This window comes from Panthera onca, chromosome A2, assembly GCF_046562875.1.
Source record: "Panthera onca isolate mPanOnc1 chromosome A2, mPanOnc1 haplotype 2, whole genome shotgun sequence".
In the NCBI taxonomy this organism is placed as follows: Eukaryota; Metazoa; Chordata; class Mammalia; order Carnivora; family Felidae; genus Panthera; species Panthera onca.
Window position 1 is genome coordinate 145,167,794 of NC_138340.1, and position 27,479 is coordinate 145,195,272.

General features: G+C 49.0%; 1 protein-coding gene across 1 annotated transcript; it reads left to right on the plus strand.

The window, feature by feature from the left end:
• Nucleotides 1-3,955: 3,955 nt before the first annotated feature.
• On the plus strand, nt 3,956-27,048 carry SMO (smoothened, frizzled class receptor). The gene is made up of 12 exons (XM_078439644.2): nt 3,956-4,843; nt 18,879-19,084; nt 19,831-20,040; nt 20,290-20,462; nt 20,795-21,014; nt 21,120-21,243; nt 22,403-22,495; nt 22,956-23,064; nt 23,886-24,071; nt 24,531-24,679; nt 25,141-25,275; nt 25,514-27,048. Exons 1-12 carry the CDS (start codon nt 4,510-4,512, stop codon nt 25,948-25,950), a joined length of 2,376 nt encoding a protein of 791 aa, XP_078295770.1. The 5' UTR covers nt 3,956-4,509; the 3' UTR covers nt 25,951-27,048.
• The last annotated feature ends 431 nt before the right edge of the window (nt 27,049-27,479 follow it).

Consider the following 27,479-nt stretch of genomic DNA (forward strand, 5'->3'; position numbering starts at 1 on the left):
TTTCCTGAGAATTTTATAGTTTTGGCTCTTAAATTTAGGCTTTGATCTATTTTGAGTTCATTTTTATAAATTGTGTATGGTAAGTATACAACTTCATTTTTTTTTTGCATATAAATATCCAGTTTTCTCATTACTGTTTATTGATAAAACTGTCCTTTCCCCTTTGAATATTTTTGTCATCCTTGTAGAAAATCAATTGGTCATATATGTGAGGGTTTGTTTTTAGGCTCTCTATTCTATTCTGTTGGCTGTCTTTATGCCAATACCATACTGTTTTAATTACTGCAGCTTTGTCGTAAGTTTCAAAGTTGGGAAGTGTAAGTCTTCCAATTTTGTTAATCCTTTTCAAGATTGTTTTGAGGCCCTTGAAATCCTGTATGTGTTTGAAGGGCCTATTCAGAGGCCCTTGAAATCCTGTATGTGTTTGAAGATTGGCTTTTCTATTTCTGTGAAAAAGACTGTTAGAATTTTGATAGGGATTGCATTGAACCTGTAGGTTGCTTTGGGTACTATTGGCATTCTTAACATTAAGTCTTCCTGTCCATGAACACTGAATGTCTTTCCATTTATCTAGGTCTTCTTTAATTTCTTCAAGCAATGTTGTGTAGTTTTCAGTGTACAAGTCTCTTACCTCCTTGGTTAGATTTATTCTTATGTGTTCAATTCTTTTAGCTGCTCTATAAATGGAATTGCCATCTTAACTTCCTTTTCAGGCTGTTTACTGCTTATGTATAGAAACACAATTGATAATATATCATTTTTTGTGAAGGAGGAAATAGGGGCTTAGAATAAGTTGTTCAAACGTCCTTGGCTAGTAAGGTCCAACTCAGGTCTCTAACTCCATAATCTGTTGTGCTGCCTCTCTGAGGAGGTAGCTTACCTAGCCCCTTTCCCAGATTGTCCTTTCTCTCTGACTTGACCCCTAGTTACAAAATAAGAAACACTAGAAGGAGAAGAAAATGGAGCGCTGCAAAATTAGGCCCTAAATTCCGGCCGGTGTGACAATTGAACCATAAGAAGGCAACCAAGTTCTCAAAGATACCATCGATATTCCATAAACAGCTTCAGGTTCATTCTTTGTAGTGGAGGGCACAGAGGCAAATAACAAAGAGTCAACGTTGAACGTGTAACTTTAAAATGCCAAAATATTTGGTGAGCATAACTCAGAAATCAAGAAGCTACTTGTAGCAAATCAAATACCGTAATGCATTTTCAACACAGGGCAGTTTCTCATGGCCCTGACAGAAGGACTGTGTCACGGCATGTAGATGGGGTTCCTACTCTTGAGGAACTGAGGGTGGGGGAGACTCAGGCTCAGGAGAGATACACTCTGCAGCCCTGCCACCAGGTTGGAGACCAGAAGTGGGTCAAGTAACCCTGAAGAGCCTCTAACGGAGATGGCAGGACTTGGTATGCCTACAAGAGGGGATGGATGAGTTTGTCCAAGACCCTGGATGCCATTCAGGAACCACTAGGGTCTCTTCCCCAGTCCCCACTGAGCACTTGTCTTCCTCTCCCAAACCCGCTGTCTGACTCCACTTTCTGCTGTTTCTGCACGACAGCACCGGCACTTTAAATGTGGAGCCGTGACTATTGTCGCAGCTGCCACTGATGGGAACCTGGCCCAGTAGCTGTGCGCAGTGCTGTGAGAATTGTCTCAGTCTGCTTTCCTTCTGCCCTTTGCCTAGGCCAGCAAGATATCCAGAAAGGAATGCGGAAGCCTGGTAAACAGAAGTATACTTCTATGTGGACTTCTGTTATGCATACATACACACATGTGCACACACACACACACACACACACACACAGAGTTGAGAAATCAGAATATCTTTTCTCTGATAAGGGAAGAACATTCTGGCCAGAAGAGAACACCTTAGGATCTTCTCAATTTACCTTCTTCTATCTCCAGTATAAAAGTAACTATATTGCAGTGATGTATTCTTCCTCACACCTGCCAAGAAACACCAGACGAGGAATGGTAGCGTCTTCGTACTTAATGAATTACTAACATTTTTAGATAGAGAGGTAAGGAGCTGCCCGAGCATGTCCATAGGCTCCTTCTAATGCGTGGAATATCGCACAGAGCTTCAAAACGGCCGCAGTAACAGCCAGTTAAAAAATAAGTGGAGAAAGTTCACAAAGCAAAATGTCAACATGGTATCATGTGAATTTCTCTGTGGCTCAGACTTTGGACAGGTTATAGCAGCATTTCGTTTATATCACAGAAGAATTAATCAAGGAGGTAACAATGTTTAAGTGATTTTCCAGCAGGAATCTTACGCTCTAATGACACAGTGTATTCCCACTTCTTCCATAAATCACTAGCGACTTCCCTTAGAATGGTCGCTTGCCTCCAGCATCTTGCCCTTCATACCATCATCACATTGCCTGATTAATGTTCTTAAGCATATCACTCCTCCGATCAAAAATCTACACTGTTTCCTTGTTGCCAATAGAATTAAACCTTAATGGCTCCATGTGGCATTTGAGTCTTCTTACCAATCATTTCCCCTCCTTATCCTCTGCTATGTCCTGATTGCCAGGCCAGTCGTGCTCTGGGGTATAGGTACAGTTTCCATGCGTAACGCCAGCTCTGCTCCTCCCTACTTTCCCAACTCCTCCTTTTCATGCTTCAGGGCTGGCTTCAAATCCCACTTCCTCCACTTCTACCCACACCAACCTCTCCCTGCGATAAATTCCTATTGCATGCTCATTGTACGCCTCACTTTGGCAGTTTACTTGTTAAGTGATTAATATGCCTGTCTGGATGCCTTGTGACTGCAGAAAATAGAATAAGGTCCCTGCCCTGGTGGAGAAGGCTTTGCTACTTTATCATGATATATTACTATCTCCTGAGGGCAAGACTCTCTCCACAGTGAAATGCAACTTTACCATGCTTATATCTATGTACATCTAGGATTTCAGAAAGACTTGCTAAATTGAATTAAATCCTCTTTCGGTATCTGTCTCTGGGGCTTGCCTACAAATAGAGGTTGTTGCTGAAGTGCACTAGCTAATTTGCTCTTAAACGGCCAAACCTAACAAAACTAGTCTACATCAGCTCTGCTGAAGGGGTTAGGGTAGGGGTGAGGAAGGAGAAACCATCCTAGCGTGTTGCAACGTGGGAAAGTTGCTCAGTGTGAGTCCACTCTCCTGGCTGGACCCCTGGCTATAGGTGTAAATTGTCGCACGGTGACTCAAAGCACCACAAGTAAAGGAGTGAGGAAAGGCAAAACGGGCAGAATAGGGAAAGGGAGCAGCAGAAACTTCCTCAGCCAGCATATGAGCAACAAGGGCCATCAAAATGGGATGGCTTCCTTCGAACATAACCAAAGACATGCCAGGGTCAATCGTTGGAAACCACAGTTCACACTTCACACGTTTGTAGCAATAAAGGCTGATGTTGGCACGTCTGGTTTCCAGACACCTGCTCTCACAGGTAACAGCAGCCGGGCAGCTGCCCTGAGTGACTCTGAGTTCCTCTCTCCCATAGGTCCCGAGTTGGAAGGATTGAGTAAGCGAGTCCCCCAAACCCTGGTTCTCATCCATGGGGCCCCGGGACAAGTTGAAAGATCTAACCAAAACCAGAAAAAACTGGCGGGGTTGGGGGACTGGGCAAGGATGTAGAAGAGTCTTCCGCTGACTTCAGACACCACCCACCCCCACCCCCACCCCCCACCCCCTCCGTGTCTCCCACTGTAAACCAGAAGAGTCTATCTATTCCCTGCAGACGGCCAAGTCGAAAGATCCTCAGGCCGATCAGGTGCCCGCTGAGTCTGGTTGCGGCTCCCAGCCACGATTTCCTCGCATTTCTTGCGCCAGGGCGGCGAACAGGGTCCCCAGAGCCCCCAGGTCCGGGCCCCTCCGGGCGCCCGGGACACTGAAGCTAGCGCTCCTCCTCTCTCGCATCCCCTCCCCTCCTCTTCCCTCCCTCTGCCAGTCCCTCCCCAAGCCGTGGCGGAGGTGGGGCCGGGCTTGGCTCCGCGAGGCCCGTGCATTCCAGAGAGCCGAGCGAGCTAGAGCAACAAAGGAGCCGGGGAGTCGGTGGGGAGAAGTCGGGGGTCTGCGGCGCGCTCGGGCGAAGGTGGCGGCTGGGCCGCGGGGCTGGCGCAGAGGCGAAGCCGGGGAGCTATCCCCCACCGCCTGCCCGCGCCTGGCCTCCATCGCGGGGCTGGAAGATAGTTTTAAGAGGGAATGGGGCTGGAGATTGGGGGCCCAGGGGGCTCCCGGGGCTGAAGACAACTTGGATTGCCCGGAGAAAGAGTAGGGAGTTGTGCATCCCGGCCGGGGCCTCCGCCGCCCAACATGGGCCCCGGGTTCCAAAGTTTGCGAAGTTGGGCGCCGAGGGCCCGCGGCTCGCGGAGCGTGCGAGGGGGCCCGGCACCGGATTCGCCGGGCGCACAGGTCGCCTGAGCCACATCCGCGGCCCCAAGGGTTGCGTGTGTGGCCGGGGGGCTCCGGGGAGCGGGCGGGGGCGCCGGGGCTTCTGCTGAGTTGGCGGGTTTGGCCATGGCCGCTGCCCGCCTCGCACTGGGGCCAGGGATCCTGCTCCTGGGGCTGCTGCTGCTGCTGCTGCTGCTGGGGGGCCCAGGCCGGGGGGCAGCCTTGAGCGGGAACGCGACTGGGCCTGGGCCGCGGAGCGCGGGCGGGAGCGCGAGAAGGAGCGCGGCCGTGACCGGCCCTCCGCCGCTGCTGAGCCACTGCGGCCGGGCAGCCCCCTGCGAGCCGCTACGCTACAACGTGTGCCTGGGCTCGGCGCTGCCCTACGGGGCCACCTCCACTCTGCTGGCCGGGGACTCGGACTCCCAGGAAGAAGCGCACGGCAAGCTCGTGCTCTGGTCGGGTAAGCGCGCGGAAGCCGGAGCCGGGGTGGCGGTGGTGGGATGCGGGACTCTGGGCAAGAACAGGCTCAGGCCTGAACGTTGGCGAGGGCAAGAGCTGCACCCGGGAGAGGTGGAGGAACACAGTCTGAAACTGTGGGTGCCGGCTGTAAGCAGGTTGGGACCCTCGGTGATGAGGCGAGACGGTTGAGGGAGCCGGTCACAAAAGGCCTGAGCAGGGTGGGTGCGCAAAGGATGCGGGGGGATGAGGGGCCCATGAGGCAGGGGCTCTGAGCCTCGGGAAAGGATGTTTCTTAAGAAGTGGAGCTGCTCCTCGTAAGCGCTGCTCTGAGAGCGGAGCCCCTGGGGATTCAAGGAGGTGTTTAGATCTTGGAAGAGAAAACCGGGAAGTGGAGTTGAAGAGGAAAGATGGGCTAGAAGGTTGAGGCATGGAGGGACAGGATGGGGGGAAAGAGTTGAGTGAAATTTGTGATGGATAAAAAACCCCCTGGTGTTGAGTAATTAAAAGTTAACCAGAAATCTTGTCTGGGGAGACAGGAAGTCCAGAAAACGGTGATCTTGTCTTGCTGTTACAGATTTCACCCTTTCCTCGTCTGAAAAATGGGGACTCTGATCCTTTTCTGAGGTCGTGAAGCAATGAGACAATTCTAAGGGTTATTTGTGTATTCTTTGGAAATTTGGATCCTCAGGCTGGTCAGGGCTGCAGAAGGACACTTAAGCCCGGGATATTGAGAGCCTGTGGATACTTCCATAGTGGCCTGAAGTCCCAAAGCCCTCGCCTTAGGTTAGGATTATGGCCAGGCCTAAAAAACCCAAATAAATCCTTCCTTAGCAGTGTGGAGTGGATGATCTCCCCACTTGTCACTCTTCTGGGTTAGGGGCCTGAAGGGGGGTTGGGGAAGGGAACTGGTTTTGTCAGCCCTTGCTTCTAGTCAGTGTGATTTCAAAGCTGTCCTTGAAAAAGAAAATCAAAAGTCAGGAGCCAACTTGGCAAGCTCCTTCTTCTGGCAGGCCTTGGGTGCCCTACATCTCAGTTCCACCCTGGGGGCTGGTGTTGATCCTGAAGCGGGGAGCCGAGATATAGGCTGCCTGTCATTGTCAACTTGGCCACTAGAGTTCTGAGTCTTTGCTGAATGTTGGACAAAGCCCTATCATTCCTGGCCTGGTATCATTCTGGCAGATGCCAGAGGAACGTGGAAGATGGTACCCTTGGTGAACCTATATCCTTAGTGGGTATCAGGTTCTAAAGTCAGCGTGTAGGCAGAAACCATGTGTAATCAACAGCAGCTTTGAAAAGTTCATAAACTACCATAACATAAGGTGTAGGTAATTTTTGCATATATATTCTTTTTATGGTAATATGTTTGTATAAACGTGTAACATATAGTATAGTATATAAGAAGGGGCATACGTAGAAACTATAATTTTAGTCCTTAAAGTTACATAAATGCAAAAGAGCAGCAGACTGAAGGAATTAAAAAAAGGAGCACAAAAGTAAGGTGTAAACAGATTTCTTTGAGAAGGTTTGTGTTTAGGAGCCAGTCGTGTGGAAAATACAAATCTCAGCACTAGAATCTCACCCAGTTCTAAGTTGCTCACACTGAGAGGATATCCCCCCACCCCTCCTCTCTCTACTTAGTTATTTTGCAGGGGCCCATGGTTGAATTCTCCTAAGTTAAACGAATGTGTGATGCTGCCCTTCTGTAGTTACCAACAAATCAAGGAGGAAGGGTCTGGACCTCTTTCCAGTATTCCTGATAGCAGCCGCTGAGCAAGGCAGAAGTGTTTTAGCAAGGAAGCAAGGAAGCAAGAAGTGTTTTAGCAAGGAAGTTTAGGAGTTAGAACCATCTGCTGGCTGTGTGGTTTCGATCCTTACTAGCTGTGCCTCCGGTGGAGTAGGGTCCTATAGAGGTGCCAGCCTGGGGCTCAGGTTTTTAGTTCATTCGGAATTTTTTCTCTGCTGCCATCATCCCTCAGCTCAGTTACATTCCCAAGTGTGTTCTAGTTGTTCTTTCTGCTTTGGGTCTTTCTGCTAGATGTTCTGGGCGGTGGGGTCGGTGGCGGGTGGAATAGATCGGAGCCAAGTGTAAGAATCACAGACAGGCCTTTAGCCGGGAGCCTCTGGTGAGTGACTTTTCCTGTCCCGAGTTAGTGGTCTTGATTTGACCATGTCTAGGTGGTCAGTGTCACCTGGCTCTTGGAGGTATTTTTGTGGGTAAAGGATGAAAATGATCTAGGTTGTCTTCATCTGTGAACTCTTGAAGGTAGAGACTTGTTCTTCGCTTTTTTTTTTTTTTTTTTTTAAAGCCTCGGAGTTCTGAGTACACAGCCATCCACTCATTCATTAAATTAGGCATTGGGTGCTTGCTGCGTGTCAGCCTGGATCAGGTTCTGGGGCACGTAAAGACGAGGAATACAGACGTGACGTGATTCCTGCCGTCAAGGGGAAGACACACAAACAGCTTTAGCATTTCCTGGGAGAGGCATTGTGACAGGGTAGGGTGCTGAAGGAACACAGAGGGCTTTGGGGAGCAAGGGAAGACCCCCCCAGAGAAACTGACATTTAACCTATGATCTGAGAAACAAGTAGGAATTCTCTGGGCCAAGGAAAGGTTGGATAGGAAGGAATAGGAAGAGGAGACGGCATGCAAAGGTGAGGTGAGAGGGCTTACTACTTTTAGGAGTATACGGTTTTAGTAGAGCTGGATCAAAGTAGGTGAGGGATAGAATTATAAGAGATAAGACCTAGGCAGTTAGAAAATAAAGGGATTCATACCCCATATTAAGAAGTTTGGATGTTATCCAGAAGATAATAAGGAGCCACTAAAAGCTTTTGAGCAAGGGAGAGATGTAATCACCGTTGCATTTTAGAAAGATCTCTTTGAGTATTGTGTGAAGAAGCCACGGGAGGAGGGGAGGCACGGAGCCTGGTTGCTTGTTTAGGGGATGGTATTCCGGGTAAGAGATGGTGGTGGCCATGATGGAGGTGGAGATCCAGGTGAGAGAGGGTGGGGCAGCAGGCTGGAGGAAGTGGACAGATCCCAGAATTTTAGAGCTAGAGCCCATGGGATTGCTGATGAGTTAGATGGAAGGCAAGAGTGAGCAGGAGGATGTAGGTGTTTCAGGCTCGCGGGGAAGGTGATATCATTCTCTTCCACTAAGCTGGGAATGCTGGAGGAGGAGTGGGCTTAGGAAGAAAGCCTGGGTTCAGTTCGGCCATGTGAATTAGAGGTGCTCAGTGGACGTGTATGTGGAGATTACCAGCAGATCTGGAATAGGAGTTGCTGAAGAGAGCGGCCACTGTGTTATTCCTCGGCCCAGACTGCTGAGCCTTTTGGAAGTATGCCATTGAGTGAGGAAGTTTATAGCCCAGGTTGGACTACTTTCTGGATCTGTAAAGAGCTCAGGTCCCTCCGGTATCTTTCAACCCTTTGGACTTGGGCTCATTCAGGCACTCAGCATCTTTCCCCACTACAGCTTGAAATGTCTCTTCTCAGGCATTCCAAGCTGACCAGACAAATATAATATCCAGGCCACAGTCCACCTTGGGCCAAATCTGGTTTGGTAAATGGGGCAAGAAAGCAGAGACCTGTGGCTGCGGAGGGAAATAGGCCCCTGACAGCCAGCACGTAGCCTCCTTGACCACCCCTGTGCTCTGTGTGTGCACAGGGGTGTGTGGCCTTGTCATTCAGCCGGGGGCAGCCAGGAGAAAAGAGCCAGAGAATTCTGGGAGGAATCTCTCTTTTCCTCTCAAGACAATCTGGTTGAGCGATGAGAGGAGGGATGTTGTTGGTGACGGTGGGTTGTTTGCAGGGGCAGACCGGAAAGAATTTCCTTAGAGCTTTTCCCAAACCTGGCTGGTGATCAGAATCAGTTAAGATATATACATTTGGAAAGGATGAAAATACGGGAATGCACCTACTGGCTCGAGTTTTAATTTTCCTTTAGATTTTTAATATTTATTTATTTATTTAGATTTTCTTTTTCTTTTTTTTGTTTAAAGTTTATTTTTGAGAGAGAGAGAGAGAGGGAGGGACAGAGAGAGAGGAGACAGAGAATCTGGTGTCAGTGCAGAGCCCGATGTGGGGCTGGAACTTACGATCCTCGAGATCATGACCCAAGCTGAAGTCAAGAGTCAGACACTCAACTGACTGAGCTGCCCAGGTGCCTCAATAAAGATTTTATTTTTAAGTAATCTCTACAACCAAAGTGGGACTTGAACCCATAACCTTGAGATCAAGAGTTGTACACTTCAGGGGCGCCTGGGTGGCTCCGTCGGTTAAGCGGCCGACTTCGGCTCAGGTCATGATCTCACGGTTCGTGAGTTCGAGCCCCGCGTCGGGCTCTGTGCCGACAGCTCAGAGCCTGGAGCCTGCTTCACATTCTGTGTCTCCCTCGCTCTCTCTGCCCCTTCCCTGCTCATGCTGTGTCTCTCTCTGTCTCAAAAATAAATAAACATTAAAAAAAAAATTAAAAAAAAAAAAAAAAAGGAAAAAAAAAAAAAAGAGTTGTACACTTCACCGACTGAGCCAGCCAAGGGCCACAAGATTTTTAACTTTTTAACTGTGAAATGCTGCATGTATGCAGAAGGTGCATAAAACACAGGGGCACTTAATATTAAATAATTATAAAGTGACACCTGAGTCAAGAACTAGATCATGGTGGGGCCCCCCCAAAAGCTCCCCTTCGTCTTTTTCAATCACGTCTCCCTCTCTTTTCTTCTAGAGGTAACCACTACCCTAATGTTTCGGATTATCATTTCCTTTTCCCTCTATAGTTTTGTCACCTAGTTTTGGAATCCTTAAACAGTATATTTTAGTTTTGAGTGTTTTTGAACTTTAGACAAATCGTGATATGTGTATTCTTCTATGTCTTTTGTCTTGCTTCTTTTGCTATACATTGTTTTGTAAGATTCACCCATGTTAGTGCAGCTCATTTTTTTTTTCTTTGCCGAATAGTGTTCCATTGTAGAATACATCACAATTTATTAATCCATCTTATTATTGTTAAACATTTAAGTTGTCTCCGGTTTTTGGCCACTGTGAACAACATTGCTGCGAGTATTCTTCTAAGTATATCCTGGTTCACCCGCCTCAAGTTTCCCTAGGTACATACTCAGAGGAATGGAATAACTAGATACTTGCATACCTTCAACTTTACTAGGTAATATGGAACAGTTTTCCAAAGTGGTTCCACCAATGTGGTCCCCACTAATCGTGTAGAAGACTCACCAGTGCCCACATGATTCCTGATGCTTGGTATTGTCACCATGTAAAATTCTTGCCAGTCTGGTGGCTATATTGTGGTATGTATTTGTGGTTTTAATTTGCATTTCCCTGATTACTAGGGAGGTTAAGCACCATTTCAAATGTTTACTGCCCATTTGGATTCTGCCTTTTATAAAATGTCTGTTCAAATCTCTGCCCCATTTTTCTTTTTTTTTTTTTTAACAGATTTTTATGTATTTATTTTTGAAAGAGAGAGTGTGAGTGGGGGAGGGGCAGAAAGAGAGGGGGACAGAGGGTCCAAAGCGGGTTCCGCGTGGACAGCACGGAGCCCGATGTGGGGCTCGAACCCGTGAACCGTGAGATCATGACCTGAGCTGAAGGGAGACGTTTAACCAACTGAGCTCCCCATGTGCCCCCATTTTCCTTTGGGCGCTCATTTTCAGAAGATTTGTAGGACTTCTTTATTTATGCTAGAGTTGAGTCCTTTATTGATTTTATGCATCGAAACTGTTTTCTTTTCTTTGGCTTGCCTCTTTATTTTCTTTGTGCCTTCTGCTAAAAGAAGTTCTGTGCTTTAAGGTAGTCATTTATAAAACTTTTTATGATTAGTTCTTATTGTGTCTTCTTTTATCTTTTATTGTTTTTTACTGTTTATTTATTTTTGAGAGAGAGAGAATGAATGTGAGCAGGGGAGGTGCAGAGAGAGGGGGGCAGAGGGTCTGAAGTGGACTCTGCACTGACAGCAGAGAGCACGATGCGGGGCTTGAACTCACGAGCTGTGAGATCATGACCCAAGCCGAAGTCAGACGCCCAACCAACTGAGGCACCCAGGAGTCCCTGTTGGGCCTTATTTTAAAAAGTCCTTTGATACCACAAAGTCATGAACTTACTCTCTTATGTTATCTTCTCCAAACGTTTTAAGGGTGGCTGGGTGGCTTCGAACAGCGTCTGACTCTTGACACCAGCTCGGGTCTCGATCTCAGTGTCGCTTGAGTTCAAGCCCAGCATTGGGCTCCATGCTGGGTGCAGAGCCTACTCAAAAACAAAACAACACTTTTTAGATTTTATTTTCAATTTATAGACATATAATTCACTAGTTTCCTACATATTGCCTCAGCATCATTTTTTTTTTTTTTAAAGGAATATCCTTTCTCCACCGTTCTGCCATAAATCAAGTGTCCAAATATCTTTAGTTTCTGGGATCTTTTTTTTTTTTATTTTTTTTATGTTTATTTAGTTTTTGAGAGAGAGAGAGAGAGAGACAGAGTGCAAGCAGGGGAGGGGCAGAGAGAGAGAGGGAGACACAGAATCCGAAGCAGGCTCCAGGCTCCGAGCTGTCAGCACAGAGCCCAACGCGGGGCTCGAACTCACAAACCGCGAGATCAAGACCTGAGCCAAAGTTGGATCCTTAACCGACTGAGCTACCCAGGCGCCCCTAGTTTCTGGGATCTTTATTCTGTTCCATAGCTCTATTTTGTCTATCCTTTGCCAGTATACACCATCTTAATTATAGCATGGTTCTTCATCTTCTTTGTGCTATAAACCTCTTTGGCAGTCTGGTAAAACCTATGGACCCCTTCGCAGTATAATATTTTTAAGTTTATAAGGTAAAACACATAGGATTGAAAAGGAGCATATAAGATTTCAAAGGAAATGAACTATATTGAACTATAGTTATCAAATATATTAAAACAAATTTGTGATCTAATATATATGTGCTTCTTTATGAATACACTAAGTAAGATATAGTATGTGTTTGATAACCACCATAATGTCAAGGCTGTGATGAACAGTAACAGAGTTTTGAGATTATCTGTAACAAAATATCTGTGACAAAAACACAAGTATTGATAACGTCACTGTGGTATGTGGCTTACATTCATAATTGAAGGAAAGGCTAAATTTCTGTTAGATGTAATTTTTTGTTCCCGTGCAGGTTCACGGGCCCCTAAATTCTCTACAAGAATGTCTGTGAGTTCCAGGGGCACCTGGGTGGCTCAGTCGGTTAAGCGTCCAACTCTTGGTTTCAGCTCAGGTCATGATCTCACGACTTTGTGTGTTCGAACCCCACATCAGGCTCCGCGCTGGCGGTGTGGAGACTGCTTGGGATTCTCTCTCTCCCTCCCTCTCTCTCTCTGCCCCTCCCCTACTCGTGCCACCTCTGTCACTCTCAAAATAAATAAACTTAAAAAAAAGAAAAGAATCGTTTGTGCGTTCGAAGCCAAGAGCCTCCCCTGTTCTTATTAATACTTATAGTATAGTATAGTATTTATAATACAGCGGTATCTCATAGAGTCTGAGCTCTCCTTGACCTTTTGTATTTTATTGTTTATTTTTTATTTTTATTTTTATTTTTGAGACAGAGAGAGACAGAGCATGAATGGGGGAGGGGCAGAGAGAGAGGGAGACACAGAATCAGAAGCAGGCTCCAGGCTCTGAGCCATCAGCCCCAGAGCCCGACGCAGGGCTCGAACTCGCGGACCGCGAGATCGTGACCTGAGCCAAGGTCAGACGCTCAACCGACTGAGCCACCCAGGCGCCCCTGTATTTTAATATAAAAATAGGTGTTGGTGGTTTTGATCGAGATTACACTGAGGATACAGACTAATTTGAAGGAAAAAAAAGACATCTTTATGGTATTGAGTCTTCCTATCATTTCACTATATATTTCCATCTATTTAGATATTCTTTCATTTTCTCAATTGTTTTACAGTTTTGTGCAGAGTTTAAATGTCATTTGTCAGATTTAGTCCTAGGTACTTGATTTTTAAAATACTATTATGAATAGTCCCTGTAACATTTCATTTTCTGTTTGTTGCTGTTGTATAGAAATGCAATTGATTTTGAATCCAGTAAACTAGGTAAATTGATTATTTATTATATACACAGTCATCTCATTTGTGAATAATGAGTTTGATGTCTCCCTTTTCAAGCCATGTATCTTTTCGAAGCCTCTATTTATGTACCTTTATCGCCTTATGCACTACTTAAGACATCCAGTACATTGTTAAATAGAAGTGGTAATTGTAGCAGCCACCCTCATCTTTGACTTTTTCTGTATTCTAAAGTTTTTCAACCCTTCACCATTACATATGCTGTTTGGTGTAGGTTTCTTGTAGTTACGTTTTATCAGATTAAGAAACTTCTTTTGGGGTGCCTGGGTGGCTCAGTCGGTTGGGCGGCTGACTTCGGCTCAGGTCATGATCTCGCGGTCCGTGAGTTCGTGCCTTGCGTCGGGCTCTGGGCTGACAGCTCGGAGCCTGGAGCCTGTTTCAGATCCTGTGTCTCCCTCTCTCTCTGACCTTCCCCCATTCATGCTCTGTCTCTCTCTGTCTCAAAAATGAATAAACGTTAAAAAAATTAAAAAAAAAAGAAAGAAACTGTTCTTTTATTCTTAATTTGCCTATTGTTCTTTTTATCATGGTTGCATGTTAGATTCTATTAACTACTTCTATATCTATTGATATGATCATATGATTTTATTCTTCTTTAATCTGTTAATGTGGTAAATTGCATTGATTGAATTTCCTAATGTTAAACCAATCTCAGAACAATGGTTTTCAACTTCACTGATCACCAGAAGCACATAAAGAGTCATTTTAGTGGCTCAGTTGGTTAAGCATCGGACTTCGGCTCAGGTCATGAACTCACGGTATGTGAGTTCGAGCCCCGCGTCGGGTTCTGTGCTGACAGCTCAGAGCCTGGAGCCTGCTTTGGATTCTGTGTCTCCCTCTCTGCCCCTCCTCTGCTCATGGTCTGTCTTTTTCTCTCTCTCTTTCAAGAACAAGTAAACATTAAAAAAATAGAAAAATAAAAAATAAGTCATTTTCAGAGCTTAAATTGTAGCAAATATTGAAGAAGTCTATGAATATAGAAAAATGCAAAGACTAACATAACACCTGTGTCCTTTTTCCCCCTCTGTTTCGTATTTTAATAAAACGAAAGGAATAAAATAATACAGATAAAGTTGATGTCCCTTTTCTTCTGGTCTACAATTTTGTTCCCTTCTCTTCTCTACGGAGCTTCCCCCATCTCAGTAACTTGCATATTTATTTTTCTAAGCTTAATTACTTCTAAAAATAGGCAGTATGTGCACATAGTATAAAATTCAAAAGTAACAAAAGTTAGGGGCGCCTGGGTGGCGCAGTCGGTTGGGCGTCCGACTTCAGCCAGGTCACGATCTCGCACTCCGTGAGTTCGAGCCCCGCGTCAGGCTCTGGGCTGATGGCTCAGAGCCTGGAGCCTGTTTCCGATTCTGTGTCTCCCTCTCTCTCTGCCCCTCCCCCGTTCATGCTCTGTCTCTCTCTGTCCCAAAAATAAATAAATGTTGAAAAAAAAAATTAAAAAAAAAAAAAAAAAAAAGTAACAAAAGTTAAATCTTTTCACTTCTGCTTCCGGCTGCCCGTTTCCCCTGCCTAGAGGATCAGCACTGGTTTTTGTGTGTTCTTTCGGAGACATCCAACATGTGTACAAATGTAGATGTGTCCTTAGTTTTTTTCCCTCCCACAACCATTAGTGGCCTACTCTTCAGGCTGTTCCCACTCAACTGAACCCATTGAACAAGATGCATTGGAGATAGTTCCATTTCAGTGCAAATAGTTCAACCTGGTGTAGTGTCGTATTATATTGATTTATGATATTTTATGCAGCCGGTCTCCTATTGATGGCTACGGATTCATGCAGTTTCTACTCTTTTGCTGTTACAAACAATGGTGCAACGAATAGTCTTGTGTATTGGCTTTGTAAACATGCGGAGTGGGATCACTAGTATAAAATGTTGATAGATAATGCCAAATAGTCTCCACAAGTGTTTACTAATTTCTGTTTTACTCGAAATATACGAAAGTGCCAGTTTCACTTACATTCTTGTCAATAGACCATTTTCAAATGTGTTGATCTGTATCCATCTAAAAGTTAAAAAATTATGTCTCATTGTAGTTTTATTTCACATTCAGTTTATTTATTTATTTTTTAATGTTTTCATTTATTTTTGAGAGAGACAGAGGCAGAATGCGAGTGGGTTAGGGGCAGAGAGAGAGGGAGACACAGAATCCGAAACAGGCTCCAGGCTCCGAGCTGTCAGCACAGAACCTGACTCGGGGCTCGAACTCACAAGCCGCGAGATCATGACCTGAGCCGAAGTCGGACGCTTAACCTACTGAGCCACCCAGGCACCCCCACATTTCAGTTTATTAACAGTGAGATTGGATGTTTCTTAATGTGTTTAAAAGCCATTTGGATTAGATCTGTCTTCTGCCCATTTTTTTATAGGATCATGAATTTCTTACTGATGTGGAGGAGCTTAAGGCATATACGGAGATTAGCTCTTTCTTTTTAAAATTTTTTTAATGTTTATTTATTTTTGAGAGAGAGAAAGACAGACCATGAGCAGGGAAGGGGCAAAGAGAGAGGGAGACACAGAATCCAAAGCAGTTCCAGGCTCTGTGCTGTCAGCACAAAGCCCGACGTGGGGCTCGAACTCACGGACCACAAGATCATGACCTGAGCGAAAGTCGGACGCTTAACCAACTGAGCCACCCAGGCGCCCCTTTTTTTAACATTTATTTTTGAGACAGAGAGAGACAGAGCATGAACAGGGGAGGGTCAGAGAGAGGGAGACACAGAATCCAAAACAGGCTCCAGGCTCTGAGCTGTCAGCACAGAGCCCAACGCGGGGCTCGAACTCAGGGACCGCGAGATCATGACCTGAGCCGAAGTCGGCCGCTTAACCGACTGAGCCACCCAGGCGCCCCATTTTTTTAAAAAAAATTTTTTAATGTAAGGAGATTAACTCTTTACCTGTGATATGTATTGGAAATATATTTTCTCAGTATATTGCGTTTCTCATGGTTTTTGTTTTTACCCTATTTTTTTTCTGAAGTCTTTTTAAAATCTTTTATTTCGTAGCTTCCGAGTGTTATGTCATACTTTGAAAGGCCTTCTCTACTTAAGATTTAAAAACCGGGGCGCCTGGGTGGCGCAGTCGGTTAAGCGTCCGACTTCAGCCAGGTCACGATCTCGCGATCCGTGAGTTCAAGCCCCGCGTCAGGCTCTGGGCTGATGGCTCGGAGCCTGGAGCCTGTTTCCGATTCTGTGTCTCCCTCTCTCTCTGCCCCTCCCCCGTTCATGCTCTGTCTCTCTCTGTCCCAAAAATAAATAAAAAACGTTGAAAAAAAAAATTAAAAAAAAAAAAAAAAGATTTAAAAACCACATCCCATCTTTTCTTCTGGTACTCTAATTTTTAAAACTCATGCAGTCATTTGAATTTATCTGGAACTTATTTTTATGTAAGAAATGGGGTAAGGATCCAAATCATTTTTTCCCTAGATGGTTCTTCAATTGTCTTTTAAGATTTATTTAATAGTCTTTCTTTTCCTCATTTTTTTTTTCTTTTCCTCATTTTTAAGGTACAATATAATACTTAAAACGAGAAAAAGGAAAACAATGAAATTCCACATTTTAAAAAGTTGATCGCTGCAAATATCACAAAACCCAGAAAAATAACATAATATTTTTGTTAATCAGCTGCTTGCTGCTCCTCTAGAATACATTTTACTCTGGTGAGCTCCCCCCTTTTTAAGTATAGTGTTCAGTAAACATCCAGTAAATTTAACTTTTTCTTTGTTGTACCTCGCTATGAATTTAGACAAATATATAGAGTTATGTAGTCAGCCACTGCATTCAAGATAGTGAAAAGCCCATCAGGCCCCAAAATTCCCTCTTACTGCCCCTTTGTAGTCAAATTCTCCTCCTACCCAGCCCCTGGCAACCACTGGTGCATTCTCCGCCCCTGCCCACTCAGTCAGAATTTCTGAGAGTGGCTTTCTCCCTCTAGAATGATAAAGGTTCCCTAGGTGATTCTGATTTGAGTGGAGGCTCAGGAAAGTTGCCTGAGGACACTGCTTCTTCTTCTTTTTGTTTTTTTTTAATTTTTATTTTATTTTTAATGTTTATTTATTTCTGAGACAGAGAGACAGAGCATGAGTGGGGGAGGGGCGGAGAGAGAGGGAGACACGGAATCCGAAGCAGGCTCCAGGCTCTGAGCCGTCAGCCCAGAGCCCGACACGGGGCTCGAACTCACAAACGGTGAGATCATGACCTGAGCCGAAGTCGGTCGCTCCACTGACTGAGCCACCCAGGCACCCCAGGACACTGCTTCTTGACGGGAACTTGCTCTGTGCCCCTGGAATAGGCTTTGTGGTGGTGAGAGCTGTGAGCGGTCAGAGGTCTCAGATAAGTAATGACAGCTGATACTTCCCGAGTGCTTACTATCTGACGGGTACCATGCTAAACACATCAAGTGCGTTACCAAACTCTTCACAACATTCCCAGGAGGTAAATCCCCATTTTGCAGATGAGGAAACTGAAGCTAGAGATAGAGATAGAGTAATTTGCCGGAGATCACACAGCCAGGAAATGGGAGAGCCAAGGCTCGGACCCAGGGAGGCTAATTGTAGTGTCCATGCCCCTCATCCCTCTGCTGTATTGCCTCCCTCCTAAAAAGAGCAGCTATCTGCCCCTACCGCCCCCAGCCTGGCAGTGTGGCAGTCGCCAGTTTGTCTCTCACGTCCTTAGACGCTTCTCCTAACACAACTTCTTGTGTGGGACACCGGTATTCCTGAAGCAGGGATGATTCGGGAGGGGCAACGGGGGCGGAATGCTGAGTGAGCCCCGCCCCTGGGATAGCAGGGTAGGTGCCTGGGTTGGGGCAGGGGTGCTGTTTCTGTCTTGCTGACAACATGTTTCCTCCCTCTGCACTGGACAGAGCCTCCTCTGTTTCTCTCCATCTGATTTCCTGTTTCCTCCTCTGGCTTTGGAGTACCTGGGCTCCCCTGACTACCTCCTCTTAAGCTCCTACCTGTTCTCTATTTCACCTCAGCTTGGTAAGAGGAACAGGGATCCTGGGGTCTGGGCAAGGGGCAACATCTCGTTCTAGTGCATGGGCCCTGGAAGGGGTGGGTCCCACAACCTCCCTTTCCCCTGGAAGAGGCCTGTAGAAGGTTTTAAGGATGCCCCTGAAAAGGTACAAGGCAAGTCGAGCTGGGGTCCTCAGCCAGAGGCACTAACGCTCCCTAGCAGGGCTTTTGGAAATGGGGGCTGTTTTTTTAAAAACTTGAATTGAATTATAACATACACACAGATCAGCGCGTGAGTCATGGGCTCGATTCTTCACATGGTGAATACACACATTGAACCACTACCAGATCAAGAAATAGAACATGACCAGCATCCCAGAAACTCCCCTTCAGGCCCTCTTGCAGTCACCAACCCTGGAGTAGGGGCAAGGGGAGTGTTTTTTTTTTTTGTTTTTGTTTTTTTTAATTTTTTTTTTTTTTTCCAACGGTTTTTATTTATTTTTGGGACAGAGAGAGACAGAGCATGAACGGGGGAGGGGCAGAGAGAGAGGGAGACACAGAATCGGAATCAGGCTCCAGGCTCTGAGCCATCAGCCCAGAGCCTGACGCGGGGCTCGAACTCACGGACCGCGAGATCGTGACCTGGCTGAAGTCGGACGCTTAACCGACTGCGCCACCCAGGCGCCCCAAGGGGAGTGTTTTTTAATTGTCGTGATGACTTAACGGGTTCTGGGATTTAGTGGGCGGAGTCCAGGGCTGCTAAATGTCTTGCAATACATCGGACAGTCCTGCAGCACAAAGGATCCTCCTGCCCAAATGCTCTGTTGAGAAACCCTGTGCCTGACAGCTCCAGCATTATGGCAAAGAGACCTGCCCTAGGCCTGGGAAACAGCTGTGGGTCAGAGTGAGGAGGGGTGTCACCACAATGTATCCACACTGTTGCCTCTCTCCAGGCCTCCGGAACGCCCCCCGCTGCTGGGCAGTGATCCAGCCCCTGCTGTGTGCCGTGTACATGCCCAAATGCGAGAATGACCGGGTGGAGCTGCCCAGCCGCACCCTGTGCCAGGCTACCCGAGGCCCCTGTGCCATTGTGGAGAGGGAGCGTGGCTGGCCCGACTTCCTGCGCTGTACCCCTGACCACTTCCCCGAGGGCTGCCCGGTGAGTGCTGTGACGGGCAAGCCGCAAGCCTAGGGCAGGGCCCAACAGGAAGCAGGGGCAGGGGAGCCCCGCAGCCTTCTCTCCCGGGAGACCCCAAATCTGCAGCCGTGGGGTCAATGAGCCACAAACCCAAACTGAAGCTCACTGGCGGGGCCAGTCTATCAGGGATTGTCTGTTGATTTGTAGAAGATAACTTGTGTTCAACAAATATTTTTTGAGCACCTACTCCGCTAGGTGTTGGGGAGTTTTGGGGATCGATGACAACAGGAACTCACTCTCCAAGAAGTTTATTGTGTATTTAGGGAGTCCAGGCGCGCACGTGTAAAACAGCTATAGACCCCAAGACAGGGATGTGATCTCGTTCTGGTGATAAAGGAGGGCTCATAAGTAATAATAATACTAATGGCAGTAATGTTGGTAATAAAACTAATTATTATTATTTACTATCTGCCAAATACCATAGGAGCCTCTTACAGCCATTGATTCACTTAACCCTTAAACCACACCATGAAGTAGGTACTGCTGTCTTATACGTGGGGAAACCGAGAGGTCCAATAATTTGTCCCAGCCTTTTGATATAGTTTGTCATTGAGTGGCAGGGTGGGGTTTCAAAAGCTGGAAAGCTGTCTCCAGCCTGTGCTCGTAGGCACTCTACCAAGCTGCCCTTATGCCTCGTATTAAGCCAAAGGGTGCCCCTGGGCCTCCTGCTCCCTTTTGCACTGCCTTTTCCCCTTCCCTCGTGCCAGAATGAGGTGCAGAACATCAAGTTCAACAGTTCGGGCCAGTGTGAGGCTCCCTTGGTTCGGACCGACAACCCCAAGAGCTGGTATGAGGACGTGGAGGGATGTGGGATCCAGTGCCAGAACCCGCTGTTCACTGAGGCCGAGCACCAGGACATGCACAGCTACATCGCGGCCTTCGGCGCAGTCACAGGCCTCTGCACGCTCTTCACCTTGGTCAGCTGAGGGCAGGCCTGCGGGTGGAGGGGTTAGGGGAACGGGGGTCCAGAACACACAGCCTATAAAGTGGGAAGTGGATCGATAGTTGTCTGCGTTGTGAGGGCAGAGGGAGGTGGGGAGAGGATGCCTTGGGGGGTGTCCCTGGGGGAAGGGTCTGGATAAGAGGGTTGGGGGGCTCAGACAAAGGTGTCTGTGGCAGCAGAATCACCCTAACCTCATAGAGCGGATCCCACTTCTCTCTTCTAGGCCACATTTGTGGCTGACTGGCGGAATTCGAATCGCTACCCTGCTGTTATTCTCTTCTACGTCAATGCGTGTTTCTTTGTGGGGAGCATCGGCTGGTTGGCCCAGTTCATGGACGGCGCCCGCCGGGAGATCGTCTGCCGTGCAGATGGAACCATGAGGCTCGGGGAGCCCACGTAGGTGTTTTGAGGACCCAGAAGCCAGGGTGAGGGGCAGAAGGCTGAAATGAAAAGGGACAGGGTGGGCTTGAAACTGAAGATTTCAGTGTAGGATTCAGCTCTGCCTTGTTGAGCCCAAGGTATCCAGCATTAGGGATGTGATTGTTTGCATCTGCTCAGAGGGGCATCTTCCATAACCTCTTCGAATCTGACCTGAGTCCCACCTCCAAGCTCTGACTCCTAGGGAACCTCCAGACCTTAGAAGCCAAGGCTCTGGGGACAGGGTGGAGAGAGCTGATAAAGGGAGTATGGAATGCCCTCCCCAAGTGCCCCTCCACATGTCTGCACAGCTCCAATGAGACCCTGTCCTGCGTCATCATCTTTGTCATCGTGTACTACGCCCTTATGGCTGGTGTCGTCTGGTTTGTGGTCCTCACCTATGCCTGGCACACCTCCTTCAAAGCCCTGGGCACCACCTATCAGCCTCTCTCCGGCAAGACCTCCTACTTCCACCTGCTCACGTGGTCACTCCCGTTTGTCCTCACTGTGGCAATCCTTGCCGTCGCCCAGGTATGGTGGCCGGTAGGAGGCTGGGGACCTGAGTGGAGTGGCCTTGGGTAGGGGGGCCCGTGACCCACTCTGTCCCTCCCACCCCACCCCCCCTTTGTGCCGCAGGTGGACGGGGACTCTGTGAGCGGCATCTGTTTTGTGGGTTACAAGAACTACCGATACCGTGCAGGCTTCGTGCTGGCCCCGATTGGCCTGGTGCTCATTGTGGGAGGCTACTTCCTCATCCGAGGTGAGTAGGCACCAAGCGGGCACCAGTCGGGCAGCAAAAGGCGCTGAGCGCCCGCTCTGTGTAAGTAGGAGCTAGGAGCTGCCGGTTCTGCTACCTTTGCAGCAACCTTTGTGCTGGCCCGAGCAAGGCAGCCCCTTTCTCCAGAGCCTTGAGCCGGGGCTCACAGCTTGTTGAGTAGAGCCTGAGCTGGGTTCCAGCCCCCAGTCAGCCCTTGGCCCGATGCACTTGTATGGTGAATAACCCGCCCTGTCCACGTGGACCAACTCAGGGCCTTTGGTCGTGTGTGTGCACCCTGAATTTATACATGCTCTCCATCTTCTGGCTCCTCATCCGCCTCCTACCCCCAGAACATAGTCACACACAGTTTTCACAACATGCACAGATTCTCTGTTCCCTAATTTCCCCGTCTGGATCTGCCGCCTCCGTCTCTTCTTAGCTCATTTGTGTTGCATTTTCTTTGTAAACTTCAGTTTCCTCTCCCTGTGCTGTCAGCCTTCTGTTCAGCCCACCTCTTTCTGCCAGCGTCTGGGCCTTTGATTTAGGTTTCGGGCCCGTGCTCTCCTGTACGGTAGCCACTGGCCACCCGTGTTGAAACTGGTCCAGATTGCGATGCGTCGTAAGTACAAAATCCACACTGCATTGCAAAGACTCCTCACACACCAAAAGGTAAACTGTCTCATTAATAGTTTGTTGTGTGGATTACATATTGAGATGCTAATAAAACACAATGATGTATTGCTCCCGGAAGGTATGGAAATCAGCTTCGTTTGCATCTTTTTTACTTTTTTAACGAGGCTGCTAGAAAATGTGAGCTTCTGGGTGTGGCTGACATATTTCTATCGCATGGCTCTGTTGTTACATCTCTTTTCTTGCCTTTTCCATCAGCACAGTTTTGACCTGGCTGCCTTACTTACGGGGAGCCGGGGCCAGGACGAAGGCACCTTCTCTCTCTTCTCGACTGTTTGTCTGGGCTCTGCCCCCGTCTTTCCAAGTACATAGCACATCTGCCACCAGCTGTGCCCCATTTCTCAAGTGTCTCCAGTTTCCCCAAGCTTTACATCAGCAGAGGAGTAATCAGACCTGGGACTGCCTGCCACCTCCATCCCTCCCGGGAGAGTGGCCTCACCCCACTAATGTCTGAGATCTCTCTTCTGTTCAGGAGTCATGACTCTGTTTTCCATCAAGAGCAACCATCCCGGGTTGCTGAGTGAGAAGGCTGCCAGCAAGATCAACGAGACCATGCTGCGCCTCGGTGAGTGGGCCCCAGGGCCTTTGGCCCGAGGTACTGGTCAATCCGACACCGCACTCTTCTGTGGCTGAGGGACCTGCAGGATGGGATCTTGGAGGATGCATTGTGAGTGGTGCAAGTTAGCAGCCATGGGAACAAGACAAGGCTGTGGGGCATGTGTGTGTACGGGGGGGTGGGATGGGGTGAGAGGTCATGGTGGTAGCAACTCAAAAGAAGGGGACCTTCTTGGATGGAAGAATTCAGGCTCGTGCCAAGACTGCTTCCTCGTGCCCACTGGGGCCCTCCCACAGTTGGCTCAAGTGCCCTTCAAGTCTTATTCTGGAGAATACAGCAAACTGAGCCTAGCATGAATTTACCCCAGACTCGGCCATCTTTCAGGCCTGAATGGGGCAGACGCCTTGTCCCCACTGCTGCTCCCACACCGGGGATTGGTAATGCTCTGTCCCACCCTGGCCCTCCACAGGCATTTTTGGCTTCCTGGCCTTTGGCTTTGTGCTCATCACCTTCAGCTGTCACTTCTACGACTTCTTCAACCAGGCTGAGTGGGAGCGCAGCTTCCGGGACTATGTGCTGTGAGTGCAGTGCTGGGGGCTTGGGGGCGGCAGCCACAGGACTTCAGACAGCCCTAGCCCTCCTTGCTGTCCAGCAAGGGTCTGCTAGGCACCTGCCTCTGACAGGCAGGTGAAACTGTCCATCCTGCTCTGGGCACCCAAGATGTCAATTGCTCTGTAATTTGCAAACACGGCAAAGCACCTCTCCTGTCCCGGCTCAACTCTGCTCTCCTCTCTGCACGAGCCACTGTCTGGCTGGTGTGTTTAACTGTTCAGCCCTCTCATGTTTGGGCTTCTCTGACAACTCTGTGTTGGCCACAGAAGTCACTCTAATTCTCACGTACTCTTTTACAGAGTTTATTATAGAGCCCTGCACGGAGTAGTTACCTCTCCACGATACGTGTAACAACCTATTAATACTTGCTAGCCTTGCCTGTGCTTTTTTGTGTCACCATGAGGATGAATCTGAGAGTAAAGCATCTCATCCACTGAAAGAAAGGCTGCACTAGCTGATATCAGGAATAGCAGTTACAATGCTCATTAAAATGGACACCAGTCCACATCCTGACTGCCTCAGGCTCTTCCTTAACGGCTCCAGCTTCCAGTCTGGGAAGCAAGCTTTAAACCTCACTAATACCTGGTCCTCCCCCAGAGATGTGATTTAATTGTCTGGGGTGCGACCCAGGCATTAGTAGTTATAAAAAGTAACTCTAATGTCCCAAGTGACTCTAGGGAGCACCCAGGGCTGTGAATCGTTGCCGTGGGGCTTAGCTCTTTCTAAAGTCTTTGGATTGATTGGGTACCCAGAGAGCCTCACCTGTCTACTAACCCCCCCACCACAGGTGCCAGGCCAACGTGACCATCGGGCTGCCCACCAAGAAGCCCATTCCTGACTGTGAAATCAAGAATCGCCCCAGCCTCCTGGTGGAGAAGATCAACTTGTTTGCCATGTTTGGAACCGGCATTGCCATGAGCACCTGGGTCTGGACCAAGGCCACGCTGCTCATCTGGAGGCGCACCTGGTGCAGGTGGGGCCAGCAGCCAGCCGGTTCTGACCTCGCCGCCTTACTTCCTCACTCTTGGTGTCCCCACCAGTAAGGGTCGCCTGCTCCGTGGTCTCTCAACAGTCACCGGCAGACCAGTTTTCTAAGGGTCTGCATTGAGCTGCCTAAAGCTGCCTTCTGTGTGGCTCACCACTGCCCCCTGGTGACACCTCCTGTCCTCAGGAGGCCCCTTCAAGTGCTGAGCCTGCCTCCAGCATCTTTCTTCTAAGAAGGGAATGATTTGAGCGATTTGAGTACTGGGCATCCAGGAGCCCTGCATCCTAGGCCCACTTCTTTGCAGAGGTCTCTCCTCAGAGTCCTCGAGGGACTTGGGGCCCTCTGGAGGCTCCTTCCCTGGAGGGAAAGGCTTCTCCGGTCTTCAACAGGATTTGATGGGAAGTGGCTGCTCCTCCACTTCCCCTCCCCCATCTCTTCTGCTCTCAGGTTGACTGGGCAGAGTGATGATGAGCCCAAACGCATCAAGAAGAGCAAGATGATCGCCAAGGCCTTCTCCAAGCGGCGTGAGCTGCTGCAGAACCCAGGCCAGGAACTCTCCTTCAGCATGCACACTGTCTCCCACGACGGGCCTGTGGGTGAGCCTCGGTCCCTTTCCTCCACTGGAGCCACTCGATCCCCGCAACGCCTGGGCCCCCTTCCCCACTAAGCTGCTGGGGACATGTGGACTGGCAGGAAGGCAGGAAGGAAGAAAGCGGCCCCCCCTCTCCTCACACACTCCACCCTCTCTCATCCCCCTTCCGTTCCTCGCTACTCTGCCCTCTGTTTCTGCCCCTGGGTCTGCTTGCTGGTGCTTTGGTTTCAAAAGGAGTCATCTCCCTCTCACTTCTTCTGTCCTCTCCAGTGGTTCTCCCTGGGCTAGAGTAAGTCTGGGTTCTAGAAACTGGATTTCTGGCCTCTAGTGATGGTAGATCACTGGGACATAGATCACTATGATTCCCTGGGTGGGCTTTCTGGACTCCGTGGACTGGGAGGGAGCTACAGTCACCCAAGGAGTGGGGCAGTCATGATTCCTTAGCCTTTCCTTCCACCCCCACAGCGGGTTTGGCCTTTGACCTCAATGAGCCCTCTGCCGATGTGTCCTCTGCCTGGGCCCAGCATGTCACCAAGATGGTGGCTCGGAGAGGAGCCATACTGCCCCAGGATGTGTCTGTCACCCCTGTGGCAACTCCAGGTACGAGGAGTCAAGCTTCTGTAGGAAGTGGGGGGTGGGGGCATGGAGTCTGGGGGTTCTTGGGACTGGAGCACGAGCAGCTGCCAGAAGGGAGACCCTGGAGGATATAGAGTGTGGGGCTGAGGCACTAGAGATCTAGAGTTGTGGGTCCCAGACCTCAAAAGTAGGGGTCCAAGGAGAGAACAGGTGATGTGGACAGACCAGCGTCCCAGGCTCACGTTCTCTCTCCTGCCATCAGTGCCCCCAGAGGAAAAAGCCAACCTGTGGCTGGTTGAGGCAGAGATCTCCCCAGAGCTGGAGAAGCGCCTGGGCCGGAAGAAGAAGCGGAGGAAGAGGAAGAAGGAGGTGTGCCCGCTGGTGCCACCTCCTGAGCTTCACCACCCTGCCCCTGCCCCTGCGGCCAGTGCTGTTCCTCGACTGCCTCAGCTGCCCCGGCAGAAGTGCCTGGTGGCCGCAGGTGCCTGGGGAGCTGGGGAATCCTGCCGACAGAGAGCCTGGACCCTGGTCTCCAACCCTTTCTGCCCAGAGCCCAGTCACCTGCAGGATCCATTTCTGCCCAGTGCCCCAGTTCCCACGGCGGCCTGGGCTCAGGGCTGCCGGCAGGGGCTGGGGCCCATTCACTCCCGCACCAACCTGATGGAGGCAGAGCTCATGGATGCAGATTCAGACTTCTGAGCCCGGAGAGCGGGACCTGGGATAGGAAAGAGCAGCAAATACCATTCTGAGGTTCTTCATCCTCCCTGAGAGTGCTTCCCCAGGATCTTGTCTTCCAGAGCACCTGAGGGTGCCGTGCCCTCCCAGGAGGGCTCTATATGTCTGGCTCAGGGCAGCAGGACTGTGGGAAAGGGCCCTGACATCTCCACGGGCAGGCCTCATCCAGGGAAGGACCCTGGAGCTCAGGGTCCTTGTTTCTGCCCCACCAGCTGGAGTCTGGCTGGCAGTATCCATGTGCAGCAGGGTCATGAGATCTGCAGAGCTTGGGGGCTGGGGGGGCAGTGACGGTGGAGGCAGGGGTGACAGTACCCAGAGTGGCCTGTGGTAGCCAATGAGGCAGCCAGGCCCATACCTGGCAGATGAGGGCTGGCTGCCCTTTTCTGTGCCAGTGGATGCCCTTTTCTGGCACTCTCAGACCAAATGTGTTCATTGTGTCGTTAGTCCTTTGTCTAGGTGGGGACGGGGCTCCCTTCTCCCTCTTCTAGGTGGTTGTGGAGCTGGAAGTGCCTATTCCCGTAGGGGCTATAACCTCTCTTCACAGGTGCCCGGTTGGCCCGACCCCAGACCAGTAGCCCGTCCTGTGTGCTCCTGTACCCTCCTTCCCCTTTCCCATTTCAGTGCAACCAGGCCAACCTCTTCCTGTTTCCCTGTTCGTTGATTAGGACCCAGAACTGCTGCATGCTCCATCCCTCCCCCATCCCCCACCCTTTTGATGCTGGCTTCATCTCCAGGTGAGAGACTGGTTCAGCTATAGAGCCTGGCGTGGTGTAGAAGTGTGTTCTCTCTTCCTCCCGTCCATCCAGTGGGGGGGGTGGATCCTCTGACTTGAGGGGCTAACCTGGGAGGCTGCTGGAGCTTCAGCCAGGCAGGAACGCTTCCTTCAACTTCCACAACTGGTGGGTGAGGAGATTCCCACCTCTCATAACCCCTGACTATGTCTCCAAGGCCCCAATTTCAAGAGCCAGACAGCAGGAAGCCTTAGGAGCTGGCTGGGTTCCAGATCGGGGATAGGGATGGGGAGAAGAAATACAAACAGTAAATAAAAGGTTTTTGTATAAACTCTTGGTGTGGTTCTTTTCCATGGATCCTGACCTGGTCTTGTTTGGGGGGCGGGGGGGGGGGGGGTGCCTGGCTGGCTGAGTCAGTAGATTATGTGACTCTTGACCTCAGGGTAGTGAGTTTGAGCCCCACCTTGGGCATAGAGATGACTTAATAAAAATAAGGTAAAGTAAAATAAAATCCACAGGCCCTGATCTTGACCCGTTTACCTGGTCCTGACCACATTTGTTTTCCACTTCCTCCTTGGACTATTCCGAAAGGCCAATGGCTTGGCACTGTTGAGGTCATGACTGACAGTCAGATGTCAAGCTGTTATCAGCTTAACGTGCTGGCTGTCCTTCCCAGCTAGTCAGCTGCATATGGACAAAAACTCTTCTGTGGCCATAGCTGCCTCACTATGCACTGACCATAAGATGATTGAACAAGAACAC

What these genes read in the sequence shown, in the direction of transcription:
- SMO (XM_078439644.2), top strand. Translation starts at nt 4,510, where the DNA reads ATGGCCGCTGCCCGCCTCGCACTGGGGCCAGGGATCCTGCTCCTGGGG. An exon ending in AGCTTCCGGGACTATGTGCT is followed by an intron (nt 23,065 to 23,885) that starts GTGAGTGCAGTG and finishes CCCCCACCACAG; the next exon opens with GTGCCAGGCCAACGTGACCA. An exon ending in CTCCCACGACGGGCCTGTGG is followed by an intron (nt 24,680 to 25,140) that starts GTGAGCCTCGGT and finishes CCACCCCCACAG; the next exon opens with CGGGTTTGGCCTTTGACCTC.